The 17,452-nt window shown below is 38.6% G+C and overlaps 1 protein-coding gene across 1 annotated transcript in view; it reads right to left on the bottom strand.

Moving 5' to 3' along the window:
• Positions 1-2,193: 2,193 nt before the first annotated feature.
• LOC131675996 (uncharacterized) overlaps positions 2,194-17,452 on the bottom strand; it is a 34,605-nt gene continuing 19,346 nt past the window's right edge. The window contains exons 2-3 of the mRNA XM_058955119.1: positions 2,937-3,388; positions 2,194-2,237 (exon numbers count right to left, since the gene is read on the bottom strand). Of these exons, the coding sequence (XP_058811102.1) occupies positions 2,194-2,237; positions 2,937-3,264 (372 nt within the window). The 5' untranslated portion in view covers positions 3,265-3,388. The remainder of the gene's footprint in view (positions 2,238-2,936; positions 3,389-17,452) is intronic.

The following is a 17,452-nucleotide window of genomic DNA, read 5'->3' as shown; positions in this document are numbered from 1 at the left end:
TTTCTTTATATGAATGGCAAAGAAATTCGATAAATTTATTGCGAAGCTTCCCATTCTACAAAACTGTTTATTTTAAATCACGATTTTTGTCAATTCTGTAGACACTGCCACCAGCGCGTTTATTTTACATTCTAGTGATAATTTGTTTAATTAACAGGAACTAAATTTGTTTACATTTCGTGGTCGTTCGATACATCGAAGCGAAATGCGAAATAGCTGAGAATGGATAAAATTGTGTTGCTGGTTTATTCTTACAATGCCTTGGATAGCTCCGTAGTAATCATGGTCTCAATCTAAACGATCGGTACGTTTTCAGACGTATAGGAAAAGCATTTTATTCCACCTACGCAATAACTAAAGAGGAATGTGAGCTTTTTGTTTAGCTGGCGTCAAAATCCGATACAATCTGAAGTAAGAAAAAACACACTTCTATGAATATTCATTGCCGCTAAGCACAAATTGGGATCGGAAAATCTTGAAGTCAGCACTCGTTCCGCTCCCCTAATTAGCGTTGTTCGATATCCTGCCGTTTACTTCTGCAATCTTCTGCGGTAGTCACTATCGCACTACGAGTGAGTTTGACTAGTGGTTGTGCGTTTCTGTGTTGTTTCTTTTTGTTCATCAATCACATTTGCAGGCACATCGAATGACGTTACGCGGTTAAAACTCATTAATCTATAATTTATTCAAACGACAAAGTCCGCTGTTTCAATACCTGGAACTGAACAGCATTTGCATACTGATAATTTTGGCGAACCAACCGCAGTGATCAGAGATAAGTCTTTGACTTCAGAGTAGTGCGTTTGCAGGCACCATTGAAAAAATTATCTTCGCTACTTTAGGAAATCGATATATTAGTGGGACCTTCCCCTGTGCCCTTGTGTGATTGACATTGAACATAGATGTACGAAAAATGTTTTTATAGCTATTTCGTCGAAATTAATGTTTTAGTTCCAAGGTACGGATGACTTTTTTAGGGTAAGAATTCACGAAAACCAACATTGTTCAAATAAGATTTATGTAATATCGTATGCGAGATATGGTTCGCTATATTCTTTGGAACAAAAAATATACATGTTTACCGAACAAATAACGAGTTATCGTTAGCTCGGGTTACTATACGCCGCGGGGGTTACTTTACGCCAAAATTTAAGAACGATATTTGAGCCTGTTTTATGAAATTACTTTGTTTTATGACGACAGTAGAAGTTTGATTTAACGAATGTTTTTCTTTCGTTAAAAAACCACATAAAATGTGAACTACAAGTCGAAATATTGTTCTCCAATTTTGGCATAAAGTAGCCCCGATGACGGTACATGCAATGTAACTGATTGTTGAAAATAAGAAACTCCTTCTCAAAAACAGATCGATTGGTGGAGATATCGTGTTGACCGTAAAAAAAATTAAAAAAATAATGAGTTCTGGGCACGTGCAGTAGCTCCGTCTGTATTCACTATTTTCTCATTTTTTATCTCTAAATACACGAAAACATCTTACTCTTTTGCTAGCATATGTAGTACAAATTTAAATGTAGTTTTAAAATAATCACATATAGTAATCCTTTAGCTTAAAAAAAATAAAATCATATCCTTTAATGGGTTCTACAAAGGCGTTCGCAATTACGCTTTGTTTTTTTCACTTTAAGAAATCAAAGTACCTTTACTCCTCTATCATCAAGTAAAATTTTGGGGGCCACTAAAGCAAAAAGCGACATTACTTCAGATAAATACGAAAGCGATCGACTTTTATCATAGCCGTATTCGGCCGTCAATTCGCGAAATAGTTCATTTATTAAAAGTGCCAAAGGGGTTGGGATTATTTCATACGTAAAATAAAATAAAATCACATAGTGACCAGTTTTAAGTTTATTTTTAATACACAACTTCGGTGGATTCGGTCCGCTTGTTTCCTTGCTTTGTAACATTTGATATCTTCTCGCTGATGGATTCGCTGCACAGTACAGCGACTAGCGTTCAGTTTTTTCGCCAAATCATAAGCCGAGATATTGGAGTCAACCTAGTAAACGACCAACGATTTCATTCGGACGCTTGGTTTGCACCTTGCGGGAAGACGTGGGGGTTTCGTTGCACTTTATGATCATTCGAGCCACATTATCAGCTGCCCGAGTTACAACTCGGGCTTTAAGGTACAACGGTTACAACGCTGAGGGGTTTTAAGGTAACTATGCACAATTATTTCTCTTTTCTCCTCCTCATTGATGAATATTTTGGAACCACTGTGAAGAAAAAAGATGTTAGTAATGTTAGGGACATCAATGGAGTATCGTAACTACATGATTGGTGTAGCTGTAAGTTGTCATCCGGCTATAATTGACTATGTCTTGCATTTTGCAGATTCCAAACTGTCTTCAGCGTAAAAAAGGGTATATGATATGGAAGGTACTAAGTAAATCTTCGGCTTTCCACATACGTGATCAACGCAAGTGTAGTTGCTAGTGAAGGTTCAGAGGTAAGATGAAGTCTGAAGCATTTCATATTTTCTTCCTTTGAAATGTCTATGTTAAAATCACCCGAAACAACAAACGGAATATTTTTCTAAGCCTGTGGAAATAAATTTCATGAATATCTTTCGGCGTTCGCCAAGAAATTATGCGAATAGATCCTTCACTTCAAGCTTGTTCGGAAGTTTTCAAATGTGCACAGGTGGGACAGCTAGGAAGTTGGCGTTCTTAGGGATAACTGGGATCTTCAAACATCCCATCTCCTGTAGCGACCAGAAAGCAGCTATGGCAAGAACCCCCCACAACACGACATCGTTTCTCAAGTGCCGTTTCCTAATGAAGGCTTGTAAGCATCCTGTGCTGTACTTCTGACCGCAAGCTGCAAAAAACGACCGGATTCAACACCCCCTTCTCACTGATTGTCAGTCACAGAAGGACTTTCTTGGGGGATTTTGTGTGAGAGATGTACTTTACCTCGATGTTCGTCTCCTTCCTTGGAGACGTATATTGGCGGTCTTCTGCCAGATATCAGATACGTCTCGTCATCCATGATCACAACCATGTTGCCTTTCGAGAAGAAGGCATCCTTAACGAGCACCTCCAGCCGCAGGTTTTGGCTATTTCCGACACGGGCGGCCTCGACTTCCGCCTCCTCATGGGTTTGGTCGTCTGTACTCGATACTCTCACCTTTCGCCAGTAGCGCTTGTATAGGGGCGCTCGATTGTATACAACCGCCACAAAGCGCGCCACGATGACGAACTTCTTTGCTTCAGAGTGGAGCCAGCGGCGATTACAAACCATTAACTGAAATCCTGACCGAAGCTGGACCGAACACTGGAACAATTAGATTCTTTGATAGCGACAGAGCTGCCAGCCATTATTGGTGAAAATCTGTATTGTTCAAATACCGCACCTGTATTTGTCTCTGAAAGAAAAAGAGGTACAGTATCGATACTTTATTTCATTTCATTTTTATTTATTTTCGCTACGCTATAAGCAAGCAAGCAAGCCATTACTTTGTTCTATAACCAGGGCAGTGCAGTATTGTATCGTTGCCCCGGGTGCGCAATGAGGAGTCTGCCAAAGGAAACAAAAGTGCACGTGCTACAGGATAACACAATTTCGATCGACTTTAATATAACTCGTGTTAGACCCACAGTTCTGGAGGTGGAACATATCTAGTTGTTAAAATGGAGCTTAACCTCGCAAAAGTTATGTGCATTCAGCTATACCTGTTTTGATTATGTTTTGAAGTTTAGCACAGACGGAAAACTTCATTGCAAAGAACAACATGCAACACAAGGTCAAATTTAATGACATCAGAATCAAGATTCCCGTGTATATGGAAAATGATATGATGGACGTTCTTATTAATGATCTATCACTGCAAATCACCGAAGAATGGCGTAACCTATAAGCAAACAACGCTGATCACATAACCAGACAGTCCACTACGGAAAAACATGCGCCGAAGAAACTAGTCAAAACTCATCTACTACAGATAACTAACTCTAACAAGCAGCGACCGACACTTACACATAAACCAAATACTAGCTAATGCCTCACCGCCAAAGAAAAGGATCTCAACACGCAGCAGTAAACTACGTCAACAAAATCTGGCTGACAGACACTCTTAGTATTTTTTAGTTTTATTTATTGTGTAATTTAAAAAAAATCCACGGCTCAGTTGTGCTAATGCATTGAGCCGTGTCAAATAAATCTTAAGAGAAAAAATAGTTCATAATAACCTGTGCAATTTAATGTAACTATAGTATTTGAAATCTGTAAAAATCTATGTTAGATCAGTAATCGCGCATAAAAATCTATGTCACACTGATAAATTGACATAAATGGCAACACTGAGCATCGGCGAATTTTATTAAATCAAATAACTCGGACTAGTTTTCGTATTCAATTATTCCCAATTATTCCTACACTCACAAGCAACGCAGGGGTTCAAAAATATCTTTTTAGAACTTCGGAGGTCAAGAAACATGAAAGACCTGTTTTGATCAACGTATGTGCTTCACTCGCAGTGCTAGAAGCTGCTCAGTTTTCGTCTTAGGATGCTCATCACTATTCTAACATATGTACAATAATTCAAATGCATGGAAAATACAATTGAAGACAGTCTAAATTGATATGTTTTATCAGTTTTCAATAACGTTGCTAGCCAGCGAACATATATCAAAATTGTATTTTTCACCGTTAACTTAACCGTTGGCAGCACTATTCCAGCGGCATCCAATCAGATTAATTGCAATAACTTCAGTTCTACTGACAATACTAATATCTTAGTGCCTGAATAAAAAATAATAACCGCAGTTATTGGCATTACTAGTTATAGTAATTTTTTGTCGAAACCAAAAGTTACTGGTATATAAAAACGTTGTTGTTCATAGACTACTTGGGCATGAATCGATTAATACAAAATTAGTATACATTTTTCCAATTGATTTGTTGCTTGCCACTCTATGTATAATTGTACCATGTGTATAGGGAATCCAATAGCAGTTGGGACAGTTTTGCGTATAGTGGCAGTACAAATATTCCGGCAGTACATGTTTTTCGGGTCAGTACAATGAAAGTTACTAACGTTCAAAAACTCTCCCAATTTCTTGTCTTTCGAATCAGTTTCTAAACATTTTTACGTGTGTCGCACGCATTTTTTAGAAGCTGAAGTTATAAACAACTTTCCCATTCTGGTAAGATCGATCATTACGAACAAGCCTTGGCACTATTATTTCTCTGCGATATTCTCGCATTCTGTCTTTAGAGTGACAGGAAAAAAATGACCCCTATCGGCCCACCCCTGATTAGATTCCTAGTCCCACCAGGAGTACTTGCACCAAATTTGAAGCAAATCGGACAAGTCTAGCTACCGGACCAACGTGCCTGAAGTTTGTATGGGATTTTTCGATAATTTACATGGAGAAAACCCACTAACTCGAATTTTTGCCGCTAGGTGGCATTGTATGTATCGTATTATCACTGTAAGTGAAAATAAGAAAGATAATTTAATTGTCTACAACTTTGCCGAAGACTGCTAGTGAATTCGGCTGTGTTAAAAGAAGTTATTAAACTTTTAGTGAAGTGATGTTTGAGTCAGTTTTCCATGGGGCCTAGCAGTGCATGGTTGTGTACCAGTACTCGATTCGCGCGAACTAAACATTTTTGTGAAATAATCATAAGATTTAGCTCTATGGTATGTTCAGAAGAATTGTAGTAAATAATACGGGCTATGTTTTGGTTAGATCATTTTAGTTCCACATTTTACCGCATAGAAGGCGCTAACACTAACTTTTCAACGGAAAGAGATAGAAATTAGGTGTCTTCTACAAAGTTGTAGAAGAGGCATTTTTCAATAATTCTTCCAAACATCGTGATATTCTATCTCTCTTCTATGAAAAGTTAGTGTTGGCGCCCTCTATGCGGTCACATTTGGTACTAAAATTTTCCAACCAAAACATAACTCGTATTATGTCTTATAATTCTTCTGAACATACTATTGGGCTAAACCTATCGATTTTTTCACAAAAAATCATAGTTCGCGGGAATCGAGTACTGATACACAACCATGCACTGCTAGGCCCCATGCAAAACTGACTCAGACATCACTTCGTTAAAAGTTTAATAACTTCTTTTAGCAAAGCCGGATTCACTAGCAGTCTTCGACAAAGTTGTAGACAATTAAATAATCTTTCTTATTTTCACTTACAGTGATAATACGATGCAAGCAGTGCCACCTAGCGACAAAAATGCGAGTTAGTAGGTTTTCTCCATGTAATTGTCAAAAAATCCCATACAAACTTCAGGCACGTTGGTCCGGTAGCTAGACTTGTCCGATTTGCTTCAAATTTGATGCAAGTACTCCTGGTGGGACTAGGAATCTAATCAGGGGTGGGCCGATTGCGTTTTCAAAAATTCTTTATTTTTATGGGCAGTCTAATGGGTCTTACTTACTTTTAACCCATTCATGTCCATGTTGTTTGTGGAGAACAACGTTTTCAAGCAGATGTAACTTTTGATTGAAGCAAGATTTGCTCACAAAAACAAGTGAGGCTAATAAATGTGACTATTGCCTTTCATTTGAGTGTTGACCTTTCTACTCCCGTTGAAAAAGAAACGGTGCCGAATTATTTCGTGTGAAAAACAAAAAACTAACTGAGACCAGCGCCATATGCTGTATGGTCAGACCATTTATTATGCTTACTTCTGCTTTTGCAAGAAAATAGTAACTTCCTTCAATTCGCACAATAATACTCTAAAAAAGTCCGTACGTATAGGATTACAAACAACTTTGGTTTGCCGTTTGTTTACACTGTATCAATGGACCATTTTTGTCTCTAAATAACAAATCTCTGAACTAATTTTCCCCGAACGCAGATCCGACAGTGAAGTTCGTACGTTAACCATGTTATTTGCAAGAGTAGTACTGGAGCATTTTATGCCAGCAAACAATTTGCTCATTCAAACTGTGTTCTGAGCATCAGTTTTCTTGAAAAGTAGTAACTATACCAGTTTTGCTGGCACAATGTGGGTACTGCGGTCTACGACAAACTGTTGACGCTCTGCTGCATCAGAATAAATGGGTTACGCTACGACTGCTTCATTGAATATAGTAATCGCAGTCCGCACATTATACGCGATTTTATACGTGGGAAGGGGTCAGCCAGGTTGGATAGAATGACATTGCAAATGAGCCTAACATTGTAAATGGCAGCGAAGCGTGTCCGCCTACTCATGACAGAGCTACCACTACACTGTGGGCTGCTCGAAGTGACTTATAAACGAAGAAGTGCTCATGTCATATGAATCCACACACACTCTAGTAGGTATAATTAAGGGCTCGACATAGTTATGATTGATTGGGGCGGGATGCCCACGTTTGATTTTTTTTAGAAAAATAAATAAAAATACATTGATATCCCACATTTACGACTGCACTCATTTTCCACCCGGTATTTTTAGAATGACTTAGGTCCAGGAAAGTCTAATTCGACAACATTAAAATAATCCTTTATAAAACACGACAGTTTGGCAATGTGCCATGAATTTCGTAGCAAATACGTCTGCCTTCGGTATAGCACTGGCAGCATGTATGCAATAAATTCTAAGAATTGCTTACGATTTAATACCAAAATAAAATAATTCCTCCTCGTCTGCGAGACGTGAACCATCCTACGATCGGACGTACGTTTTACGTTTTCTACTATCAGGCGTCGTTTCTAAGTACGCCGATTCTCTTACGCCGGTTATATATTTTAATTATAAATAGGTTTTACTATAAACAGTTTTTTTTCGTTTCATCCTTTCTTTCAGCATTTTTCAACGTTGTACCGAGAAAACGCAGACACGAGTTATTTTTCTCGCAAGCTTCACTGAAATTTTACTACTGCTAGTAAACCTCTCAGTTACAATATTTTTGGTTTCCTTATATTCGTAATGTCTATTTATAATTGTTAAACGCTAATCGTTGGAGCACAGTATGCAAGTGTAGCAAAACAGACCATCTATTACACTCAGTTTCAGCTAGTGAGAATGATACAATTTCCCCTCGTCTTTGCTAAGCTCTATCCCCTGCGATATATTCGGTATATTCACAAGTGCAGTCGGCGCAATATGATGATGCTTGCCAACTTTTTACGGAAAGCGAAATTGATTAATTAGGAGTGCTGATCGCTTCAAAGCAATTTTAGTTAGGAGTATGTAAGCACACTGGTGTGTTTGGACAGGAACGTGACGGCTGAATGTATTCTGCGATGTGGAAAGTAAGAATTTCACCAGCTTCCACTATACGAACTATGACGCTACGAAAGCCGGTTTGGGCAAGAGCTCGAAAGTGCGGGTTGGTTTAATTAATCGTTTTGCCCAGTTAAAATTTTTAGCTCACCGGATAGTTAGTGACTCATGGGCAAATTTTACCATAGAGGCACGTTATTCCCGGCACAGCTCTCTTTGTTCCCCGCACTCACATTGAGCGAATGCTATCTGCGCGAATGTTTCCTCGATAGTACCCCGACAGAAACCGTCGCATCGCAGATTAAAACGTTGCGCAAGTTCTGGTTCATGGATTCCGTTGAAAGAGAACAAAGAAACAATATACCTTCTGCTGTAGTGGAAATCCAAATCCGAATGTCATTAGCTTTGAATGGCGATTGGTGGAGCCCAACAGAGCTAACATGAAAAACCACTTGAATCTACCTAACAGTGAGATGGGATATTTTATATGTTACTACTTTACTGAATTAAAAAAATCACTGTTATCAAACACATTAAATGTGTACATGCCGGTTTAAAGGGATGATGCGAAATACACATGCATATTAATGTTTCTGTTTAATGTATGAACTAGACATTATTAAAAAAACTAGATTCAGATCTAGGTTTGGGATTTTGTTTTTATGAAGGATTATGATAAACATTGTTTGTTCATACGAATTGCTTAAATCTAGAAAAAAATTTTTTAATGGATTGAAAGCCTCTTTTTATTTACTTTCTCTTTCGATTATTACAACGCTACAAAAACACTTTCTTCCTGTACGTATCCAAAGTCGACAGGTTTTACAATTGGGCCACCCATTGTAGCAATAATGCCCGGTCTGGAAAATACGACGAGGATCATGTGGATGATTCGTGCAGTCAGAATGCTGAGAAGTTTACTAACTGTGCAGGAGTCTGCATGATATCTCGTCTTGTCCCGCGTACAAACTACGCGGGGATAATCTAAAACGTTCCCTTGCGGGAGGTTCCAAGCTTTTTTTTTTTGAAATGTCAAAGATAGCTACGCTACCGTCTGAATCTAACTCGCCTAATTTTCTTTGTAAAGGCCAGATAGTGCCCCGATTAATACCAGTAGAACGTGCATCAATTATCTTTCTTCGTGAGTAGTACCGTCCGTTCACACGAATTATGACATTTTTCAAAGCTCATGTTAAGTACAGTTAGAAAATTAGGGATATTAGAATAATTAGTTTGTCATCTTTATGCTCAAACAAACTGACAGGTTGATAAAGATGTATTATTGTGCAACATGAGGCCACACTATGTCGTCATTCACCTCTGATATACAACTCCTATTCCATACCTGCCCGCGGTGTACTAGCCACCTTATGCCGTTCTCGTTTCAAACCGGGTTCGGATTTTGGCACCAACCGCTATCATACATTGTGATAGCGGTTGGGGTTGGAGTCTAAGTCAGTTTCATTTCGAGCGGAAGCGACATTAGTGAAGATCAGGAATGACCTGTGGTCGTATGCTGACAGAGAAGGGGAACAAATGACACACGCGTGAAGCTGCTAGTGTATTTATTGGCTTAGTTTAGGCCGCTCAAAATTACTTCATATTTCCTTCATGGATAAAATTCATAGTTTCCTGTTGTAGCTTCGGTTTGTTTACGACCTTCGATTAAATTTTTTGCGACTCTTTCTATTCCTTTTGTAAAAAACCAGGGGCAGTCACCCAAGCTCAAGCTGCTGAACAAAAACTATTATTAAACAAATCGGAAAATTATCATTGAAGTATACATAAGATGCAACACTCCCGCTGGCCGGTTGTCCAGAGCTAAAGTAGCTCGATAAATTTTTTTGGAAATTGATCACGAACGACTACCGTGCATATTGCTAAATTCGTATTGTCTACCAAGGCATCTATTGATACTTTCCCTCTCCTACTAACACAATTCCTTCACCGCTCGTGCTCTCGGAGATGCAGAGGTAGTCTCGGTCTCTATCAACATCGAGTGTCGAATTAACATTCCTTTTCTTCCCCGGTAGAACAGCATTAGACGTGGCCGTCGTCGTTATTAACCATTTTATGAAAATGTCAATGAAACAAGCACAGTAAGAATAATTTACTACTCCCAAGCATCATTTTGATGGTACAATGTGCATTATCACTCATAGGTCAATCACGAAGAGCAACTACGGACAGTTAACCTAAGCTAAGCTTTATCTTCAAAAACAGTCCTATATGGCATCTAAAACTAATTGATGTGACATATGTATACAATGCAAACCATAAACACAGCATATTACACATACACATATGCATTTAATTTAATGTATCAGGCTCGTAGCAAAGATTTGCCATGGAAGGGTTTTTTATTTCGTTTCTATTACAGAGGTTTTAACGTTAAGGTAATTCGGTTCTTTTTAGAGTTATAAAAATTTCCAACCCTATGTGCGGGGTTTGTGATCCGAACCCAGGTGAACTGCTTACTACACAACCGACTTACCAACTACGCTATGCTCGTTATGGGGTTTTAAAAATCTATGCATAATTTGACTAATTTTTGTATCATTGTTGGTCGTTCAAGACAAGAAAGTGTCTAAATTTACCAACAAATTTCTGATATGGCAGGCGATTACGATTACGAGATATAAGAAAATACATTTATGTACAACGATTTAACTCTGTTTTGACTTGATCTGGCATCTTGCCACATTCCAGTAGCTGATAACAAAAGAACTAAAAACGCAAATCCATGACTAACACAGGGAAATTCTTCATATATAATATTAGGCAATTAATTTCAATAAATATGTTTTTGTTCTTCTTCTTAAGAATATATTAGAGGAAATATTATGCGAAATGAATTTATATAAATTGAAATAATGGAATAGTTACTAGGTACTAAAAATTACACGACATTAAAGGTTCTTACCTAATGTTCGGAAGAATTGACCAAGATTTGCAGGGGATGGCAAAATTTAATTTTCTCGGCAAGCTTGGGGGTCATCCTCCAATTAACACCTGATGGTATTACAAACAACCTTTTGTTTGACAAAAATACTAGGAATTTATGTTATGAAATCTTTGGAAAATTTAAGCTTTTTAAACTTCTATTTTCAAAAAACACATTTTGTCAAATTAAATAAAATCCATTCATTTTATCTTTTTTGCAGATTCCTGAATAGTAGAGCTCCTTATTGAGCTTTAAAGGTATGTACAGATTTACAGCCTATTCAAACGTAATTAAAGATATAACCACTAGGTGCGCTACTGCGATTGATTTAGTTGACTGCTGATCACATAGAGATTTCAAAATGGCCGACGTAGTTGTATTTAGTTATGGTATACTACGGTGGCGGTGCGAGCGATTTAACGAATATCCGTTGAAATGTTCTCTAAGTATTATAAACTTATATGTTCGAACTTGAATGGCTGTTCTCTATGATCACCACTAAATGGAAAATATATGTTACGACATGCCTTTTTATTCGTTTGGTCAAGCCTTCATGATGTAGGAAGCTTGACCAGAGAAAATCGAACTTCATAACTTTTGAAAAAGCAAATCGAAAATTTTGCAAGAAATTGTGGATATATACTGGCGAATTATATTTAAATGAATTTTGAACAAGTTTACAATTGAAGAAAGACCCTACGGTTAGCAGCGTTACCTCTCGCTCGTTGACTAGTCACTAGGCGAGTAAGTAACAGCAAGGGATCTGTGTTACGAGACAGTGGTTGATTGCGAGAACCTTGACGAGATCACAGTAGACGACAAGCTACGAAGTGCGCTGAAGCAGCAATGTGATCTGGGAAATGTACTAATACTAATCGGGATGACGAAAACGCACGGCGGTACACAGACGGCGTCGATATGACTTTCAGCGATCATAGGTAACAAACTGCTGAGGAGGCCGAATGTAGGTTTTGTGGTCCATGTGCTCGTTTAAGGCAGTTTCTAAAGTGACCAAGTAAATGGAATATCTAAATGCATGGAGAGGTGTTGTCCCGGCAGATCCGCGCAAAAATACATTACATTACCAGAGACTGCTCAAAGCAACCGAACTGCATCCTTTGCACAAAGGATGGCAGGAATTACCATGTGGCGGAAGGCTTCATACACTCAGCGGACAAAAAAGATCGAGAGCCATAAGCTTGGGTGGTGAAGTTGGTAACCAAATGTAACAACACAAAAGAGTATAGCCTTCTGGAAGCTCTAGCAAAACAGTGCCGAAACGCTCACTCTAACCTCTGGAGCGATGCTTATCGTGCAAAGATGGCTAAAGTTAGTGTTAGCACGAAGCCCTAGAAAATGTGCCATCACTAATGGAAGATTTTCGTTGTAGTGCTTTCCCGAAGCACGGTCCTACGATATGTTTGGTTATACTGTACGGTTAGGTGGACCAGGATAACATTGAAGTGATACAAGTCCCCAAACAAGGTCTAGTAGCAATTATGGAAGGTTTAAAGATGAAGAGAGCGAGCGGATCGGCTGGAATCCTCAACGTCGTCTTGAGAGCGATAATCCGAGCATTCTCGGACATGCTTGGCGAGGCTCTATCAGGTCCGTGATGGAAAGAGCCAAGATGGTGCTCAAACCGAAGAGAAGAAGGAATCGATATTGAGATGCAATAACGATGGATATCAAAAACGCGTTTGATAGCGAGCTGCTGAATCACTGCGCAAAATTAAGGTGCAAAATGTTGAGGATGTATTTCCAAAATAGTATTCCGGGTCAACGATTGGAACAGGGGACAAAAATTGGTTAGAATCACGTAAATAGTATCACTAGCATACATCCTGGATCCAATACTCGGGAATTGGATGAATAACGACGTAGGGGAATTGTGGGAAAAACCGACACTGTGGGTAAAACCGACACCCCACAACATTTCCTAGAAATCAAATTTTTATTCATTTCATAATGATACATTATTATTAGTACGTTTATTTAGAGCATTTGAAGAAAAATTGGATTTATGTTAGTACGCCGAATGTAATAAAAATAAACAAAACATACGACAGCAGCGTTCATACTCGTCTGGATGTTAAATTTCGTTGGTAGATTTTAAGGTTTTAACCGAACAAAAGCTTTTCAAATCACCACATTTTTCACTACCTATTATTATCGGCCTGTCCTATGATCAACTAGGTGCATTGAAGACGAGTTTGAGAAATTCAATATTTTTAATCGCTTTTATAAAAAAATGTGCGCTGTTGGGGTAAAACCGACACCCTATGGTTAGGGTAAAACCGACACGCTGTTAAGATGGTTGTGTATATTTGCGATTCATTTCAACATAGTGGGGATCTTTGTGACACTTCAATTAGCCTATTAGAACACTATAGTATCAACAGAAATGCACTAATATACTCTTATTGTGTTTAATTCTTGTAAGTCTCTTTAAAAATCGAAAATTGGAATTTTTGCTTATCTGATTCTATCGAAGCTGTTGCTATTTCTGCAAAAAGCTCATCAAACCGAATTTCTAGTGTTCTCTTGGTTTGTCATAGACGATCTTTATCACAATGAGACAGTGATCTTATGTGTACCCCAATAGATCGTTGATGATCAGAGTCCGAAAATCAAATCTGAAAAAGATAGTTTTACTAAGAAGTGTGTGTGTCACTTATAAGTGAATGAATCCAATTAGCAGAACGTAGAACGCTTGCAAATCTTCTCTTACGAAATAATATGAAACTGGAGGTTGCAACGATGTGCGCAAGGATTATTTGGAAATACTCATCAATAAATAATCCTATAGCATAAAATACTCTTATTTATAGTACTACGCTTTCGAACTTTCTTCCCCTCACTACATGATGAAGCAATAAAAAGCACATATTAGCATCATACATACTCACACTTAATTATTCACGCATATATCTCATGTTTAATAAACATAAAGATTTTAATAAAGTGGAGAGAAAATAAATTAAAGGGGGTGTCGATCTTACCCCTATAGGGTGTCGGTTTTACCCGCAGTGCCTACAAAAAGTCACTTTGTTTTCCAAGTTTTACAACCAATAATTTTTAATGAAATTAATTTTTTGAAGCGCTGAAAAAATTAAGTCTTGTTAAGAATTTTCTGAAGAAGAATTCTGCATAAAAACTATAATTTTATCGGTTTGGTGGCAACTTAGAAAAATTGTTAAGCTTAAGGTGTCGGTTTTAACCATAATTCCCCTACTGACACCAAAGCGGTCTAGATCGTTAAGTTTGTGGATAATAATGGTAATGAGAGTGACGCCGACATGATTCGACATGATTCGAAACTAAACGCAAGGAGTAAAGCTGCAGATTACCCACAATAAAATAGTGGTTCTGCTGCTAAGCCACTGCAATGTGCTACAGTGAACAGCAATCATTGTCTCGAAGCGCACGCTGGAACACCTGAGGGTAATGATCGATGACCGACTGAAACTCAATACCCAAGTCAACTTCATCTACGAGAAGGTGGCCAAAGCTCTCAATGCGTTGCAACGTTTTAGTTAGAATAATGTCGAACAACGTTGGGCTAAGCAGTAGCAAGAAGCATGGCTAGTATATCCTCATCGACACTAAGGTGCAAAGGTCCTGTCTTGGTTGCCGTACTGGCACTGGAGTTACATGGTTCGTTCTGGTTCATGGCAATGTAAGTTGCGAGCGCGTACAGAACCATCCTATCAGAGTAAATCGGTGTTATAGCTGGAATGTGACTACCACTAGTGCATGAAGACCTGAGGTTGACGGAAAACGCTGAGAGCTGACTCGATGACCATGTGACAGTTAGATTGCGATTTGATGGAAAATTGTAAATGGATACACACCCATACCGGTTCTCTCGATCTGGATGGGCAGGAACCATACAGGAGTACTCTTGTACTGGATGTTTCAGTAAATTTGGTCGGAAGAAAAAAAAAAACGAATGAGTAACATAAAAGAGATAAACGGGATATCGGTTTCTAGCGAAAACTCGACACCGCGGGTCGCTCCGAGACTCAATGAATAATGTGCGTCATGATGGCTTACAAAAAGAAGGTTTACCGAGAATGGCGTAATGCGGGTGTTCTGGCTTCTGCGGAACCAGTTTGACACTCGTGGAACGGAGAGTAGACATCATTGGACTAGTGAGAGTTGAACGACTTTCGGAGAAAAAAACGGGATGTCGTGAATGCAGACATTGTCCCAATTTGTTGAGTTAACTCGATTCGTATACAAGTTTTGGCCCTAAGGACATTGCGGAAGTAAAAGTAAAAAACTCAACAAGTAAACAGCTTTAGTTGTTTGTTGTTCAGAGGTGCTTATAGAAGAGTACTATGAGTTATCTTAAACCGGTGTTGAATTGTTGCAACTTTGTCTTTCGGATCACTACAGCAAACGAAACCAAAATCATCCACATCAATTTATTTTGGAAAACTCAAATAGTAATCGAAAGTAAATAAGTGTTCCCCCGATGACGATTAATGAACCGAAACTATAAATAAATTAGTAATCTCCACGGTCTCAATAGTTCCGGGTTTCCCTATATTTTCACAGTGCGGTGCTGCAACGAGACAGTTGTTTTGGGTCTTTACCGATGCAGTTGACTTATACTCTTTTTCATTGATTAGATACGTAGTCATATTTTCGTTTTCTTATATTTAATTTTTGAGCCTACTTCGTCGCTGTTGTGCTATCTTATGACAAACGCCATTTTGGGGAAAACTGAGTTAGATATGCCACATTACTTGTCTGAAAAATCTCTACAAAGTGGCGTTTTCAGAATTTTGAAATTCTATTTCGTTACTAAGATATAGCGGAAACATGATGAGAAATTATGAGTTTTTTGCTTCAAATCACTGTATCTTGGGATTTGCTCAAGTTATACTGAAGTTTTAGATGTTTATATGTGTAAAAATATCTGAGGAACATAATGGTATAAAAAATTTTCAAAAGGAAAATACACGAGTTGAGAGAAAAACACATTTTAAATTTTAAACTGGAAATATAGCATATTTGGCAATATTGTAACCAAAAGTTACCTTTTTTTTAGATTCTCTGATTAATTTCCTTCAAAATGCATCTGACCTTTTGTTTATAGACCAAATTAAACCAAAGATATGAATAAAAGGTAATAATTGATGCTTTATTTGTATTGAAAATTTTCCATGCACGATTATGACACGCCATACAAATTTTGTTATCAATACACACCTATGAGACGTGTGAGTGCGACTTTTGTTTACATTGTTAGTAAAGACTCGCAATGTCAGGAATCAGGAATCAGAATATATTGGCTCAAATGGCACGTTCCCCGTACATAGTCGGGGATTTCTGCCTTGCCGTGTGTTTCATCATTTCCTGAGCGGAAGGAAAGGACAAGGAGGTGTGGGGAAGTAGAATTGGAAGGGTGGGAAAAATAACAGCACAAAACAAAAATAAACAATAGGTAAGTTAAACTCACAAGTAGTTCAACTTGCCTGCGCATAAGCCTAAAGCTCTTTACCACATTGGACAAGAAACTTTAGTATGTCTCTGAGTTTCAGTCGACCAAACATGGTTTCGTCTATATAAGGACGGCTGAAGACCCGAAATCGCAATTGCGCTACCGCTGGACAGTTGTATATCAGATGATATGAGGTTCCGTAGTCGGATTCACAAAGATCACATGAAAAAGACTCAGCGCGCTGAATAGTTGCCATGTGATAATTGAGTTTGCAGTGGCCGGTTAAAGCCCTGGTCAGCATGCCGCAGTGGAGCTTCGAAAAATGTAAGAGATTTTTCGAAACCACTGCGGCATGGTTGTTCTAGAAACGCCTTTGTTTGGCGACACGTTTGTAGATTTCTCCAATAATTGCGGTGCTCGGACGAAGCCCAGGACCGTATTTTTTCCCTTATCCAACTTGTCGAAATTGGCAGCGCGGGCTCAGGACCAACGAAGTCAATCGCTGAACCTGCCCTGGCCAATTCGTCAGCCCATTCATTTCCAGTAATACCGCAATGTCCGGGCACCCAGACAAGGTAGATAGTGTTGACAATGCTTAGTTCTTCGATTTGGGTTCGGCACGCGATCACTAGCTTGGACCGGGATTTGTCTGAGCTAAGGGCCTTGATTGCAGCCTGACTATCGGAGCAGAAGTTTATAACTCTGCCGGATAAACTCAGTTGAAGGGCCGATTGCACCCCGCACATAATCGCAAAGATTTCTGCTTGGAATACAGTACAGTATCTACCTAGTGAGTGAGATTGTTCCAATCTCATTTCACGACAGTAGACACCAGCACCAGCACGTCCCTC

The sequence above is a fragment of the Topomyia yanbarensis genome, chromosome 1 (assembly GCF_030247195.1).
Source record: "Topomyia yanbarensis strain Yona2022 chromosome 1, ASM3024719v1, whole genome shotgun sequence".
In the NCBI taxonomy this organism is placed as follows: domain Eukaryota; kingdom Metazoa; phylum Arthropoda; class Insecta; order Diptera; family Culicidae; genus Topomyia; species Topomyia yanbarensis.
Note: the sequence above shows the minus strand (reverse complement) of the source record. Positions and strands in the feature narration are given on the sequence as shown.